Below are 14,035 nucleotides of genomic sequence, written 5' to 3'. Positions count from 1 at the left end.
GATGGCTGCCTGCCTCTCCTTCACCAGATGAGAGATGTGCTTTGCAGTATATTATTATTTACAGTTGTCCTCTCCTTCAAAAATCTTCCCTCATCATTTTGTAATCCTAAATAAAATGAAGGAGCTTTGATTGTTGAAGAACTGGTACTCAAAATTTCCTGAGTTAAACACTTCACATATATTTGTCATCCATTCTTTTTTGTACCTAATTTTATCATATTAGTGTCTCATTCCAATATCCTACCACAGATGGAAAGGACCATCCCAGATTTACCTCTACATTAGATGTGGATATAACACCATGAGCACTATGACATTCAGATTTATACTCTTGTTCCATATTCCTCATTTCTTTCCAAATGAGCACACAAATTGTGCTACTGGATTGTCAGTGTGAACCTGAGTTTAAAGACAAGAAACTGAGACTAGCCAAAGGTCAGTCACATTCTCACATCCATCATAGAGGCAACTGTGTCCTTGATTCTGTCTCACTATCACGTCCTAAACATAAAAATATCTGATCGATTTGAAAGATGTTAGATAGAACCCAATTCTAAGATCAAACTTTTGAGGAAAATGGCTTGTTTTGTTCATAAAATTCCCCTTTCCCTCTTCCCTCAACTCGCTTCACTTTTACATACACTAATTTCATCAATTCCACTTTAAATTTAGCTTAATCTGGTCCAGAAACAAGATAATGAATTGAACCTGAATCTAATCAAGCCTCTAGATCTCACTTCCAAATTACAAGAAATACAGGGGACTGAAGAACGTGTCAAAGGAACCTATAGAGATGTGTCCAACAAAACCCAAGAGTGGGAAAGTTCACAGGACAAAAGATCTGGTTTCTTGAACAACAACAAAAATAACTAGGGTAAAAAGGGAGAGATAGAAGTGAATCTATGGAATGGAAGAGATTTTAAGAGATCTATCACCTAGCTGCAAGATATGGACTTTATTTATATCCTGAGTCAGACAAACAGACTAAAAAAAAAAAAAAAGTGAGAGAATCAGAGAAATTTAAATATAGCTTTATATTTGATAATATTAAGAAAATATTAACATTCAAAGGGTTCTAATGTTTTTTGTGATTATGTTTTTTAAAAGCATCCTTACGCTTTAAAGGTTCATACTGGTATATTTATGGGTAGAATTACACAATGTTTGATATTTGCTTCATAACAATACAGCGGTAGGGTGGAAGTGGCAGGGTTAGAGAGAAAATAAGATGGGTAATTGTGAGATAATATGCAATACATATATTAGTCTCTGCCCCTGGTTCCTGGCACAGAGCTACTAAAACTCATAATTTCCTAAGTGATAAGAGCACCAGGAGCATCTTTTATTCTATTGAGGCAGCCTTCTGGATGGCTCTTGGATGAAGGCTAGTCACCAGAAAGACCAAGCCATGATTAGAAGCTTGAAATTTTCAGCTCTACCCCCCCCCCCATCCTCCAGAGAGGGGAGAGGGGCTAGAAATGGACTTAATGATTGATCATACCTGCGTGAGGAAGCCTCCATAAAACCCCAATAGCATGGGGTTTGGCTGGCCTCTGGGCTGGCAAACACATCCACACTGGGAGAGTGATGCACCCCAACTCCATGGGGACAGAAGCTCCTGCCCTCAGGACCCTCCCAGACCTCATCCTATGTATCTCTTCACCTGGAGTTTCATCTGTATCCTTTATCATATCCCTTAATAAATGTATTTCCCTGAGTTCTGCGAGCCATTCTAGCAAACTAATCAAACTCAGGGAGGCAGTCATTGGAACTTTCAATCTATAGGCAGTTGGTCAGAAGCACAGGTGACAACCTGGACTTTCAACTGGCATCTGAAGTAGGGTGGGGAGGGAGTCTTGTGGGATTGAGTCTTTAACCCGTGGGATCTGATGCTATCTCCAGGTAGATAGTGTTAGAATTGAGTTAAATTGCAGAGATGGAGCTGATGTCACAGAGAATTGCTTGGTGTGGGAAAAACTTTCACATATTTAGTGACCAGAAGTGTTGGAAGTGAAGTTTTCTGTGTGATTAGTAGAGGAGACACACAGGAGAGAAACACAGTAGGGAAGACCTGGGTTTTCCCCTACCCAGGAAGGAAAAATCTGAGTTTTTCCAGTATAGCCATGATTTGATAATTGTTGAAGAAGGATGATGATACAAGAGGGTTTATTATACTATTGCCTATAATTTTGTATACATTTGAAACTTTTCATGTTAAAATGTTTTTGAAAGACAGCTGAATAATTTGCTAGCCAGATGATTGAATAAACATTCGGCATTTCCAATGGCTGTGTTGACGTAATGTAGACCTGGCCTGAGTAAGGTATTTGATTTATTCTTTCCCTTATTTACCAAGAGCATAAAAACAAAAAGACCCAGATGTGTGATGCTAATGGAAGCTCTGCATTATTTACATACCACAGAACTTACTTGCTTTGTGCTACACTACAAAGTGAGTGGAGAAAATGCATACCATCGTCCTAGGATTTGAGCAGGGAAAATTCCTTCTTCTCTGCAAGAGGGACTAGGAGAAAATGCAGCCTAATGATCCACCCTTGCTTTGAAGTCTGATGGCTTTGCTCTTGTTATTCAGGTCCCCGTGAGAAAGTCTGATGATCCTACATGCTATGGGGAGATAAACTAGAGCTAAAACTCATTAGAATGCCATCCAAGCCATTGAAATAGAGCTGAGGCTGGGAAGAGATTTGAGCAGGACTTCAACAGTTTCTGTACCATTTTATGTCCTTTAAAAAGTCTGATAGGAGGAAACTAGCATTGTCTGTTCTCAGTGTCAGTTATAGATATTTGTTACACTTTCCTCCACTTTCCTTTTACGTTTGAATATTTCATTATAAAAAAATATATAAGGTTTTCCTGAATTTGCTTTTGCATGTAGCTTGAGAAGTAGAACAGTAAATACAAGCAGCACAGTTGTGCACTCTGGAAGCTGGACAGACCGTTCCACGCATTGTGATTGAAAATGCCACAGAGAAGCTTCTTTCTCTCACTCCTCTCACACCACTCCCCAGAAGTAGCTACACTGCTTGAAAAGGAACCAAGATGTAATCAGATGAATAAGTGTCATGTCTTAAAATGCAAACACTGTTGGAGAGTTAAGATGGTAACTGCCACTCAACTCTTTGTGTAATCAGATGTGTTCTTTCTATGGTCCAGCTCATTCATTTCACACAGGAGGACTATTGACTCTTCAGGGGCCACAGAGTCAATTTTCTATAAATCCATATGTACACTAACCATGTATACTGAATAAATAGTATGTCTCAAAAATATATGTGTTCCCATATTTCAAATATATATAGATAATGCTGCAATTAATAAAATATGAATTTGTTTAAAATATAATGGAATCCAGAACGTCTTTTGGTCATCATATATTTTCTCAATCAATGGGTTAATAAAAGTACGAAACCCGTCATAAACGATGTCACAATTTGGGCTGTATTTCTTTCCTTTTGTTGGTCACATAATATTCCATAGTATGGATGTACTGCAATTTAGTCAGCCATTCCCATATTGATAAATTTTCAGTCATTGGCTGCTAGAAACAATGGTACAATAAACATCTTCTGACATATGTCCTTACAAATAAGCACTTTTGTTTCTGTGACGTAGCTTCCTAAGAGTGGAATTTTGGAGTTAAAAGGGAAGTAAATTTTAGATTTTAATAGATGTTGCTATATTGCCTTCTAGAAAGGCTGTAAAGCTTTGCAATCCCACAAACAAAGTACAAGAGAACCCTTATCCCCATATCCCCATCAGCAATGGGTTTATAGCTCATTCTAATGGATGCAAAGTGATATTTCATCTTTTATTATTCATTTGAATTTCTCTTACTTTATGTGACTTTGAGCATCTTTTCGTATGTTTTTTGCCCATTGGGTTTGTTTTTTTGTGAATTTTTTTTCAGTTCTTATCTACATTTTTCTATTGTACTATTTGTCTTTTTCTTGTCACTCTATAGGAAATCTATACATTACAGAAATTGCCCCATATCTGATGTTGCCCACTCCCATCTGTCAAGCCATTCTCTATCACACTAATCTTTTCTATTTTCTACACAGTAATTATCACTGTTTGAAATTATTTTGTCAGTTGTTTGTTTCTTCACCATCTCTTTCAACAAAACATAAGTTCTATGAAAGCACAAACTTCTTTTCTCTTCTAGAGCATCATGGCCTATGACAGGATAGGCCCTCAACAAAATTTGTTGAATAAATAAATGAACGGTGAGCAGAAAATTATTCATAGATTTATACAATATAATGCTTGACTCAACGGACTAGTGATAAATGCTATAATTATGGCAACCATATACCCCAAATTTTCTGGAACCGTTTTGACTATTCTGTTCCCTTAATTATACTTGTGCTTATCAGACCATGTGTCTAGGGTTTGATTCATACAGATATGTATAAATTATGTGTGAACATAGATGAGAAAATAATAATTCTCGAGGGACTGCTGGGAATGAGACCATCAATAGTGATAGTAGGAGATTGCCATGAAACAAGGAGGACAGGCATGAAGGCAGATAAAATAGCTTGGTCAAGGACACAGTGGTGGGAAATCAAGAGGCATTTATGAGTGAGCAATCAGGTGTAATTAAAGAATTTAATGTGTATTCGGAATAGAGAGAAGAGTGAAATGAAATTGCGAATTGAACGATAGGTGGTGATCAGACTCTAGAAAACATGTTAAGCCAAACAATTTACACATTTTCTTATAGGAAATATAGAATCATCAAAAGTTTTTCAGTGTTGGGGGTGGCATAATCAAATTTATGATAGAGGAAGAACACTTTGTTGGCAATGCTATGAATTAATTAGAAGACCAAGAGAAGTTTTTATTAATAATGGTCCTTCTCGCAGTTCTAAAAGAACTTGTGCCAAACTAGTCCAGGCATATTTTATGGACAGCGTTTTTAATAGAACTAGCAGAGTCAGCACACATTTCCCAAATCAGCTGACAGAATAGACACTCTAAATTTTATCCATTAGCTTTTGCTGCCCAAATTTTTTATGCTAAAGAATAAAAGTCATCGAAGTTGCATTAATTTCCTCAATAAAGTGGATGCTCAAATGGATTGAGAGCTGCCTGCATTTTCTGTCAAACTATATCAGCCTCCTCTTCTAACCAATATTTCTGAAATGCTTCTGAGCAATTTTATGTGCCAAGTGCCGTGCTTGACTTATACCTAGAAACGAGTTTAAGACTAATTGGTTAGATTAATATTAGGAAATATCATCACCTAGTCTTAGTTTGTCACCTTCCCTATTTAGGGTAAATGTATCTGCTTGGTAAAGTTAGGTCTACATTAGGCCACGACAAGGGGAGATATTTGCTGTCTTCTTTTGTTAGTTTAATAAATCTCAAAAAGTACTCTTTGGTATGAATTTTCCAATCTGGACTACATATTGATCAACTAAAGTGGTTAATTAGCACATCTCCCTTTAGACAGGTGGTAATTCTGTCTTCAAGTATCATTTGATCCTCCTTCAATGATTAATGAGTGACTCCTCTGACAAGGTGAACCATACTTTGATGAGAGAGTGTAGTAGAGTTAAAAGGATATGACTCTGGAGTCAGATATTCCTCAATTCAAATCCCTACTGTGATACTTACTAGTAGAGTAATATTCATTCAATAAACGGTTGAGAACTATTTTATGTCAATTATTTGCGTAGACACTAGGGATTTAAAGCTTTGCTTATAAGGATCCAACAGTCTAGTAAAAGACACAGACAAGGAAACCAACCTTGTATAATAGAAGAATGAACTAGGAACAATGGTGGTACAAACGAGAAGGTACTCAGAGAAGTAGCTAAATGAAAAGTCACCCTGGACCAAAGGAACATAAAGAACAAAAGTGTAAAGGCGTGCCTAGGAATGGTATGTTTGGTGACCCCAAAACAGTGAAGTTTGGCTTACTTATGTATGTACCTCTGTGAAAACAATCTTATTTGTTTTCACCACTGTAATTCCAAGCATCAAAGACAGGACCTCATACATAGTTGGAGTACAATAAATGTTTGATGAAAAAAATATGAGAAGTAAAAGATATGTTGGAAAGTAGTGAGAGATGAAGCTAGCGAGACAGGCAGAAGACAGATTCAGGCTGAGTTTGTATTCTAAGACTAGAAATTTTAATTTTTATTCTATATCTGAGTATTTTGCAACCTTAGCTAAGAATTAGATTCATCTGAATTCTGGATCACTTGTTAAAAATAGAGATTCCATGGGGCTGGCCCCGTGGCCGAGTGGTTAAGTTCGCACGCTCCGCTGCAGGCGGCCCAGTGTTTCGTTGGTTCGAATCCTGGGCGCAGACATGGCACTGCTCATCAGACCACGCTGAGGCAGCGTCCCGCATGCCACAACTAGAAGAACCCACAACGAAGAATACACAACTATGTACCGGGGGGCGTTGGGGAGAAAAAGGAAAAAAATAAAATCTTTAAAAAAAAAAAATAGAGATTCCAGTCCTCTTCTCATAACCAAACCCAAATCTCTAGAAAAGGAGCCTCAATATCTGTATTTTAGCTAGTTTTCTTGTGATTCTAATGCTTAAATGTTTGAGGAAATTGGGTGAGGCAAAATAATCTGAGGGCCTGAACCAACACAACAGGATTAATAGAGGAAATAAGAAAATGAATATAGTACATGCTAACTAGGTTGATCTGTCAGGGACACGGTGATCATTGGAGAATAATAACCACAGAGGCATCTAAATTTCTGGTTTGGGTCCCTTAGTTAAGTCATCAAGAAACACAGTAAAGAGTGCCAGAAAAAAAAAAAATGCTGGTTTGGAAGAGAAGGTAATGAATTTTATAGAAGTTAAATTTGAACAACATATTGAAAAACTAGGGGTAAGGTCCAGAAAGTAAGAAAAAAATGGAACTAGGTCTTAGAGAAAAGTCTGAGCTTGAGTTATACAATGGGCGATATCAGCATTTACAAGACGTAACATCTTAATCTGTTCAGATTGTACTAATAATTCATGCTATAAAATTTTGCCACATGACATAGCTCCGATGGTGTACCAGCAAATGTTTATCAACTGGCTCTCAGAGATTATGGGGTTGGGCGCCCTAACTTGTATCATTTGCCAAATTTTGTGTTGTAAATACGCCCACTGTAGCAGATTTTAAGCTACCAAACACATCACTGAACATGAGATTGGGAAGATATGTGCACAATTGGCTCTCACTAGCCAGTAGAAGCTGGCTCCAGCACACCATTGCATCTTTCCCTTTTGCCCCCCCCAGAAATTCACTTACAGTTCCCTTTGGGATACTCTCCCTAATGAGTCTTTACTCTAATAAAAAACTTTCCATCCTAACAATAAACACAATACAATAAAAGAAGAAAAACAAACAGTCCAGCTCAGTACATTCAAGTAAACTAATTTCTTCCCAAAAACCCGTCTGTTAGTCACAATCCTCCCTAGGTTGCTGCACTCTGCTCCGTGCCAGCTGGCACTCCCAAACAGCTGGGTGAAATCATTACTCATTGTCCGCGTGTATCATAATTCAGTCACATCTGGCTCCTCTTTAACTCTTTGTCCTCTCCAACCTCCATCAAAGGAATTTGCATCAGTGGCCATTCTAGATCCACTGATTTAGGGCCCAAATTCCAGGACTGTTGGATTCTTGACACCTAGGTACTATCTAAGCTTAGAGTCCCTAGATTCCTCTTACCTGCCTCATTCACATTTGCATTTGTGTGTGTGTGTGTGAGGAAGACTGGCCCTGAGCTAACACCTGTTGCCAATCCTCCTCTTTTTGCTTGAGGAAGATTGTTGCTGAGTTAACATCTGGGCCAATCTTCCTCTATTTTGTGTGAGATGCCGCCACAGCATGACTTGATGAGTGGTGCTAGGTCCACACCCAGGATCGGAACCTGTGAACCCTGGGCCACCTAAGCAGAGCACGCAAACTTAACCACTACGCCACTGGGCTGGCACCCATATTTGCTTCTTTATTCTACTGAGAAAGTTCCACATCATTAATTTCCCTCCTACTATGCAGTCTGGCAAAGAAGACTTTGTAATCACTTCCTGAAAGGTGGAGGAGGAGATTGGGATAAGACAAGGAGAGTTCAATAACTGTGTCCACTTGTAATTAGTTCATGCTTAGAAGGAGACTGCAACTGTCTCTGGCGTTATCTGGTAGGGCAGTCAGAGGTTCACCAAAATCTCATATCACACTATCTCCACACTGTTTGTCTTTAGGACACAGTGGACAGATTATGATTTGACCTTCCAATTGCTTTATCTTTAGTTGGGTGCTTGTTAGTGAGATAACTGTAATTTTCTTTCAGCATTTTAAAGATAGCATTCCTTTTTTTCTTTTTTTTCATTTGACTTGCATCATTTCTTTTGAGATATCAGCTGACAGGCTAACTATTGATTCTATTAAAGTGGTTTTTTTTCTGTAGCTGCAAGTTTTTCTCTTTGTCATTCTTTCAGCAGCCTTATTATGATGTACCTCTGTGTGTTTTCCTAGTATTTATGCTGCTTTTGAGTCAAAGCACTTCTTGAATCTATAACTTGATTTCTTCCATTAGTTTTGGGAAATTCTCAGCCATTAGTTCTTCAAATATTGCTTCTGTCCCATTCTTTTCCTCCTCCCCACATATGACTCTATTTATACATATGTCAGACCATTTTCCTGTCCCACATATCACTTATGCACTTTTTGGAATTTTCAGTATTTTTTTTTCTCTATGCTTTAGTCTGTATATTTTCCTTCTGACTTTTCTTCTAATTTATTAACTCACTCTTCAGCTATATTTAATCTAATATTAAGCTCATCTATTCATTCCTTAGCTTCTATTATTGTATTTTTCAATTTTGTAATGTGTTTATTTAATTTTTTGTTGATTCCTGTTCTTTGCTGAAATTCTTCATGTTGCCACCTATATTCTTTTTTTAAATTTTTTTATTATTGCAGTAACATTGGATTATAACATTATATAACTTTCAGATGTACATCATAATATATTTCGAATTCTGTGTAGATTACATCATGTTCATCCCCCAAAGACTAATTATAATCCATCAACACACATGTGAGCCTAATCACCCCTTTTGCCCTTCTCTCTCCCATCTTTCCCTCTGGTAACCACCAATCCAATCACTATTGCTATGTGTTTGTTTGTCATTGTTTTTGTCTTCTACTTTGAGTGAGATCATACGGTATTTGACTTTCTCCCTCTGACTTATTTCACTTAGCATAATACCCTCAAGGTCCATCCGTGTTGTCATAAACATCAGGATTTCATCATTTCTTATGGCTTAGTAGTATTCCACTGTATATATATACCATACCCTCTCTAGCCATTTGTCCCTTGATGGGCACCTAGGTTGCTTCCGAGTCTTTGCTATTGTGAATAAGGCTGCGATGAACATAGGGGTGCATGTATCTTTATGCGTTAGTGTTTTCAGGGTCTTTGGATAAATAGCCAGCAGTGAGATAGCTGGATCATATGATAGATCTATCCTTAATTTTCTGAGGATACTCCATACTGCTTTCCATAGTGGCTACACCAGTTTACACTCCCACCAGCAGCGTACGAGGGTTCCCTTCTCTCCACATCCTCACCAACTCTTGTTGTTTCCTGTCTTGTTAATTATAGCCATTCTAACCGGAGTGAGGCGATACCTCATTGTAGTTTTGATTTGCATTTCCCTGATAGTTAATGCTTTTGAATATGTTTTCATGTGCTTGTTTGCCATACGTGTATCTTCTTTGGAGAAATCTCTGTTCAGATCTTTTGCCCATTTTTTAATTGGGTTGTTGGTTTTTTGTTGTTGTTGAGACATATGAGTTCTTTGTATATTTTGGATATTAACCCCTTATCCGATATATGATTTGCAAATATCTTCTCCCAATTGTTAGGTAGTCTTTTTGTTTTGTTGATGGTTTCCTTCGCTGTGCAGAAACTTTTCAGTTTGATGTCATTTACATTCTTGAACATATTAATCATAGTTATTTTGGTATGCATATCTGATAACTCCAATGAATGGATCAACTGTGGCTCTGTTTACATTATGTGTTTTGGTTTTCGTCATCTCTTGGTTTGCTAAGCAATTCTTTACTGAATGCATGTTATTGGCTGTATTTTATTGAAGGACATTGTATCATGAAAAAATGTAGAGATTGTGGAGGGTGTTATCTTTTGCCAGAGAGGATTTATGTTAACTTTGGACAAAAGGAGTAGGAACAGCTCATCTTACAATCTGATCAGAAAGTGAACTTGCTCAAGGCTGCATATCAGTCTTTGAAAAGTCTTATCTATTTTAGATTCTTGGTTACTCCTAGGACTTAGACCTTCAGGAGTTTTAACTGAAAACTTGGTATGTTTACAAGGGCCCTGAACTCTAAATATCATCTCCGCAGCACTATGAGACTGAAAAAGTCATCTATTTAGCTTCACAGCCCCTGAACCCTTGACCTCTTATGAAAAGACAAATGCTTTGGTAGGAAAAAGCAGTGCAGAATATGAGATTCACTCTTCTGTGTTTCTCTTCTCTATGGAGTCTTGGGTCATCAAGTCCTTATAATCTTTAAATTCCAATATACGTCTCCTTGCCCCGTGAGACCAAGGAAAGCCCTAATCAGCTTCTTTCCTTTTGCCTGCCACTCCCTGCTGAGCTTCTTAGCTTTTTTTTTTTTTATCATGCAATTTATGAATCAACAAATGAGAGGAATAATGACATAAAATTTGGGGTGCCTCAGTAAATTCTCTCTTTCTGAGACTTCGGTCGCTCAAGTCTTGGATGCATTGATAGTTACTGATGCCTTCAAATTGATTTTCTTCTGTGTTTTATCCAGGTTTTCTAGTTGTTCTCTGAAGAAGGGCTGTATGGCTATAAGCTATTTCATCACAACCAGAAGCAGAAGACCAAGACAGTGAAACATAGTATTCTGGATATATACTGAAGGTAAAAACAAAGGACTTGCTCGTTCATATGCAGGGAGGTATGAGAGATGAATTAGGGCTATACTAAAGCCTTTGGCCTGAGCTACTGGAAGGACTGACTTGTAATCTATGGATGTGGAAAGAACACATGAGAAGGAGGCTTCTCAGGGGAATATCAGGAGTACATTTTGAGATGACTGCTAAAAAATGAAAGGAAGATTCCAGTAGGCATTTTCGTATATGAATCTGGAGTTCATAGAAGAGGTACAGTCTGGAGATATAAATTTGGAAATCATGAGCATATGGATGGTGTTTAAAACCAAGAGAGTAGGTGAGGTCACCCAATGTATGAGAGTAGATAGAAAACTAAAAAGAGTAAGTCTGGGGAATATTAACATTTATGTAGATGTCAGGGAGATAAGAAGAGACCCACAAAGGAAAGTCAGAACTTGAAACAAGAGAGATTAAAGAAAACCCAAGTGAGTGAGACATCCTGGAATTCAAATGGAGAAGCTATTCCAAGAAAGGGATAACAAACAGTATGTCAAATACTACTGAAAGACCAAATCAGATGACTGAAAGTAACCTTTGGGTTACCAACATGGGGTCATTGGTGACATTAGGAGAGTCGTATCAGTGGAGAAGTGGAAATAAAAGTGTGATAGCAATGGGTTCAAGATAAAATGGGAGAAGAATTTATTTTCTCAACCTAAGTCAGTTACATCAGGGAATTAATTCTTGCCATCTATTTTATTGGAGTTTCCAGAAAAATATCTTATCTAAAATTCATCTGATTTCTTGGAACAGATTAACATGATTCAGATAGTCTCAAGTCACTGATTCTTTAAGCATAACTCCTTTAATGTTTTCATTCAGGATCTGTTCATGGCTGGATGACTTTTTTACCCTAAAATAGTTAATAATCATATGTATGATGTAAAGATTTTGTATGGTCTCCACACGCCCCACATTATTTTCTGGACCCTAAGGCAATGTTGTACAGTGATGTAAAGAAAGTAACTTCTAGAACGTGTACTATAACAAATACTTGCCCTGTGAGGCTCTTCGACAGTGGCCTTTGCTTTCTCAATTCTTGCAACATTTCCATGGACTATTCTAGCCAAAATTCAAAGGTATCTGTGCAATGAGAATAACACACCCTGAGGAAACATACACACAAACTTCACCCTAAACAATAGTCTTCCTAAACAAACTTCAGCATAAGGCCCACACAAAAAGAACTCTGGGAAACTTGGAAAAAGATGGGATACCCTTGCACCTAATAATTCTGACAGGTGCATCATACTCTCCCCTTCCTCCTCTAGACAGTACTTATTTTCTCAAAAGTAAGAATTAGGGATAGTAAATTCATTGATTTATTTTCGTGTTCACCCTTCTTCAAATATCTCTCTTGAAATCCAAGAGGACTCCACCATGAAGATAAACTCCCAGAACACCACCAGCATTAATCTTCCTTCTAAACATCTGATCTAGTATTTTGAACCCATTCAGAGTTTGAGGTTATTCTGGAGACCAGAATGAGAAACTGCCTTCATTTCAACTCTAACAACAAAGATGCCTTTTTAAGTGATTGCTCTCCATCATACTCCCCATCATTACTCTCCACAATACACGGTGTGGTGTATTCTTCGGGATTTGCTAACTGCTGAAACAAACACCCCCAAAATCACCGTGATTGAACGCTGTCACGTATTTTCTTGCTTATATAAATTCCAAGGTTGATATTCCTAGTCAGGTGGTTCTCCTGGGCAGCTTTCCTCCAAACAGCACTTCAGGAACCCAGGCTGCTTCCATCTTGTGGCTTCAAGGTACCCCTGACATCTTCAGCCAGCAGCTAAAAGGAAGAGAGAATGTGGGTTTGCCCAGAGTTTTTGGCCAGTCCTGGAAATAGCATGCATCTCTTGCACAACATATCACTGACCAAATATTGGTCATATGATTTTAATTTAACTTCAAGGGAAATGAAGAAACGCATTATTCTTGTGTGCTCAGGAAGAGGAAATATTATTGCCGAGCATTTAGTGAGTCTCTTTCATAGACTTCCTTCTGGCCACCAGATTCTCAGCTCACTCTTCCTTCTGCTTGCAAAGCATACTCATCCCCTCACTAATGAGGACAACCCAAAGTCACATGCAATTGTTACATCTAGCTCAGAGTTCAGGATGTCCAGATAAGTACAGCCCTTCCATTAGGGCTAGTTGTGGCTCCTTGTGTCCTGGTCACCTATAAATTAAAAGATGAGCTATCTGCCCACCACCATCAGACAAACACAGCCAATATGAAATGGTGGAACAGAGGCACAATAACAGTAATAAGTGTTCCTATTTGAAAAGGGAACAAGGGTGGAAAGCCTAGAAGTCAATGGTTTATAGCAATACTGAAGTCCTTTGGAGTAGAAAACATGAAGGACCCTGAAGTGACGGTAGGAAAAGCTGTTTGATAAGATTTTTATTTTGTTCTCCAAGAGGAATGTCCCTGTCCATCCTTCTCTGTGGCCCTTGCTCCATCCTCTATGAGCACCATCTTGTCCATTATTCTTTTGGCCACAAGTGAAGTTGGAGAGAGGGAGCATGCCCTCTGGGAGCCTTGGAAGTCAGCCTTGCGCTTATGGAAGTTTGAAGTTCCAGTGGTTGTTTGAAGTCTGAAGTGGTCAAAACTGGTTTTTTTTTGTTTGTTTAGTATGTGGTTTATTTGGAAATAAAAATTCCTCAAAACCTTAATACTTCTGATCAATTTGCTTCTGGGTAGTTTTATGTGCCAGAAACCACACTCAAAGATCTTTCCTAGACATAATTCTCAAATATGTTTTATCTCTCTGCTTCTTTGCCACCATACGAACCTCTCTCAATTTAATAATAGCTACCTTGAGGCTATAATTTTTGAATGGGGAATACTCTGTCCTTAAACTGATCCTTTTGTGAATCATTTTATTCACCTGAAAAGATTTACTGGGTTGTTAGGTTTAAAGTAGTTTTTTTGTTTTTAATTCCTTTTCTCACGTTTAGATTCTTCAGACAGCTGACTTTTCAACTCTGCAAAACTGAATTTCCAGACTCTATTCACTTTCATTTAT

At 38.0% G+C, this 14,035-nt stretch overlaps 1 protein-coding gene across 3 annotated transcripts in view; it reads right to left on the bottom strand.

Annotated features, from left to right (window-relative positions):
- Positions 1-14,035, bottom strand: part of FUT10 (fucosyltransferase 10) — a 259,761-nt gene that overhangs the window by 42,620 nt on the left and 203,106 nt on the right. Inside the window, exon 6 of one of the 3 annotated variants that reach the window (XM_070499736.1) lies at positions 10,645-12,796. The exons of the other annotated variants lie outside the window; for them this stretch is intronic. Coding sequence (XP_070355837.1) covers positions 12,734-12,796 — 63 coding nt within the window. The 3' untranslated portion in view covers positions 10,645-12,733. Of the gene's footprint in view, positions 1-10,644; positions 12,797-14,035 lie in introns of those variants that run through there. 3 annotated transcript variants of the gene reach the window in all.

Source organism: Equus asinus, chromosome 27, assembly GCF_041296235.1.
Source record: "Equus asinus isolate D_3611 breed Donkey chromosome 27, EquAss-T2T_v2, whole genome shotgun sequence".
NCBI lineage: Eukaryota > Metazoa > Chordata > Mammalia > Perissodactyla > Equidae > Equus > Equus asinus.
This window is presented reverse-complemented; position numbering and strand designations above follow the sequence as displayed.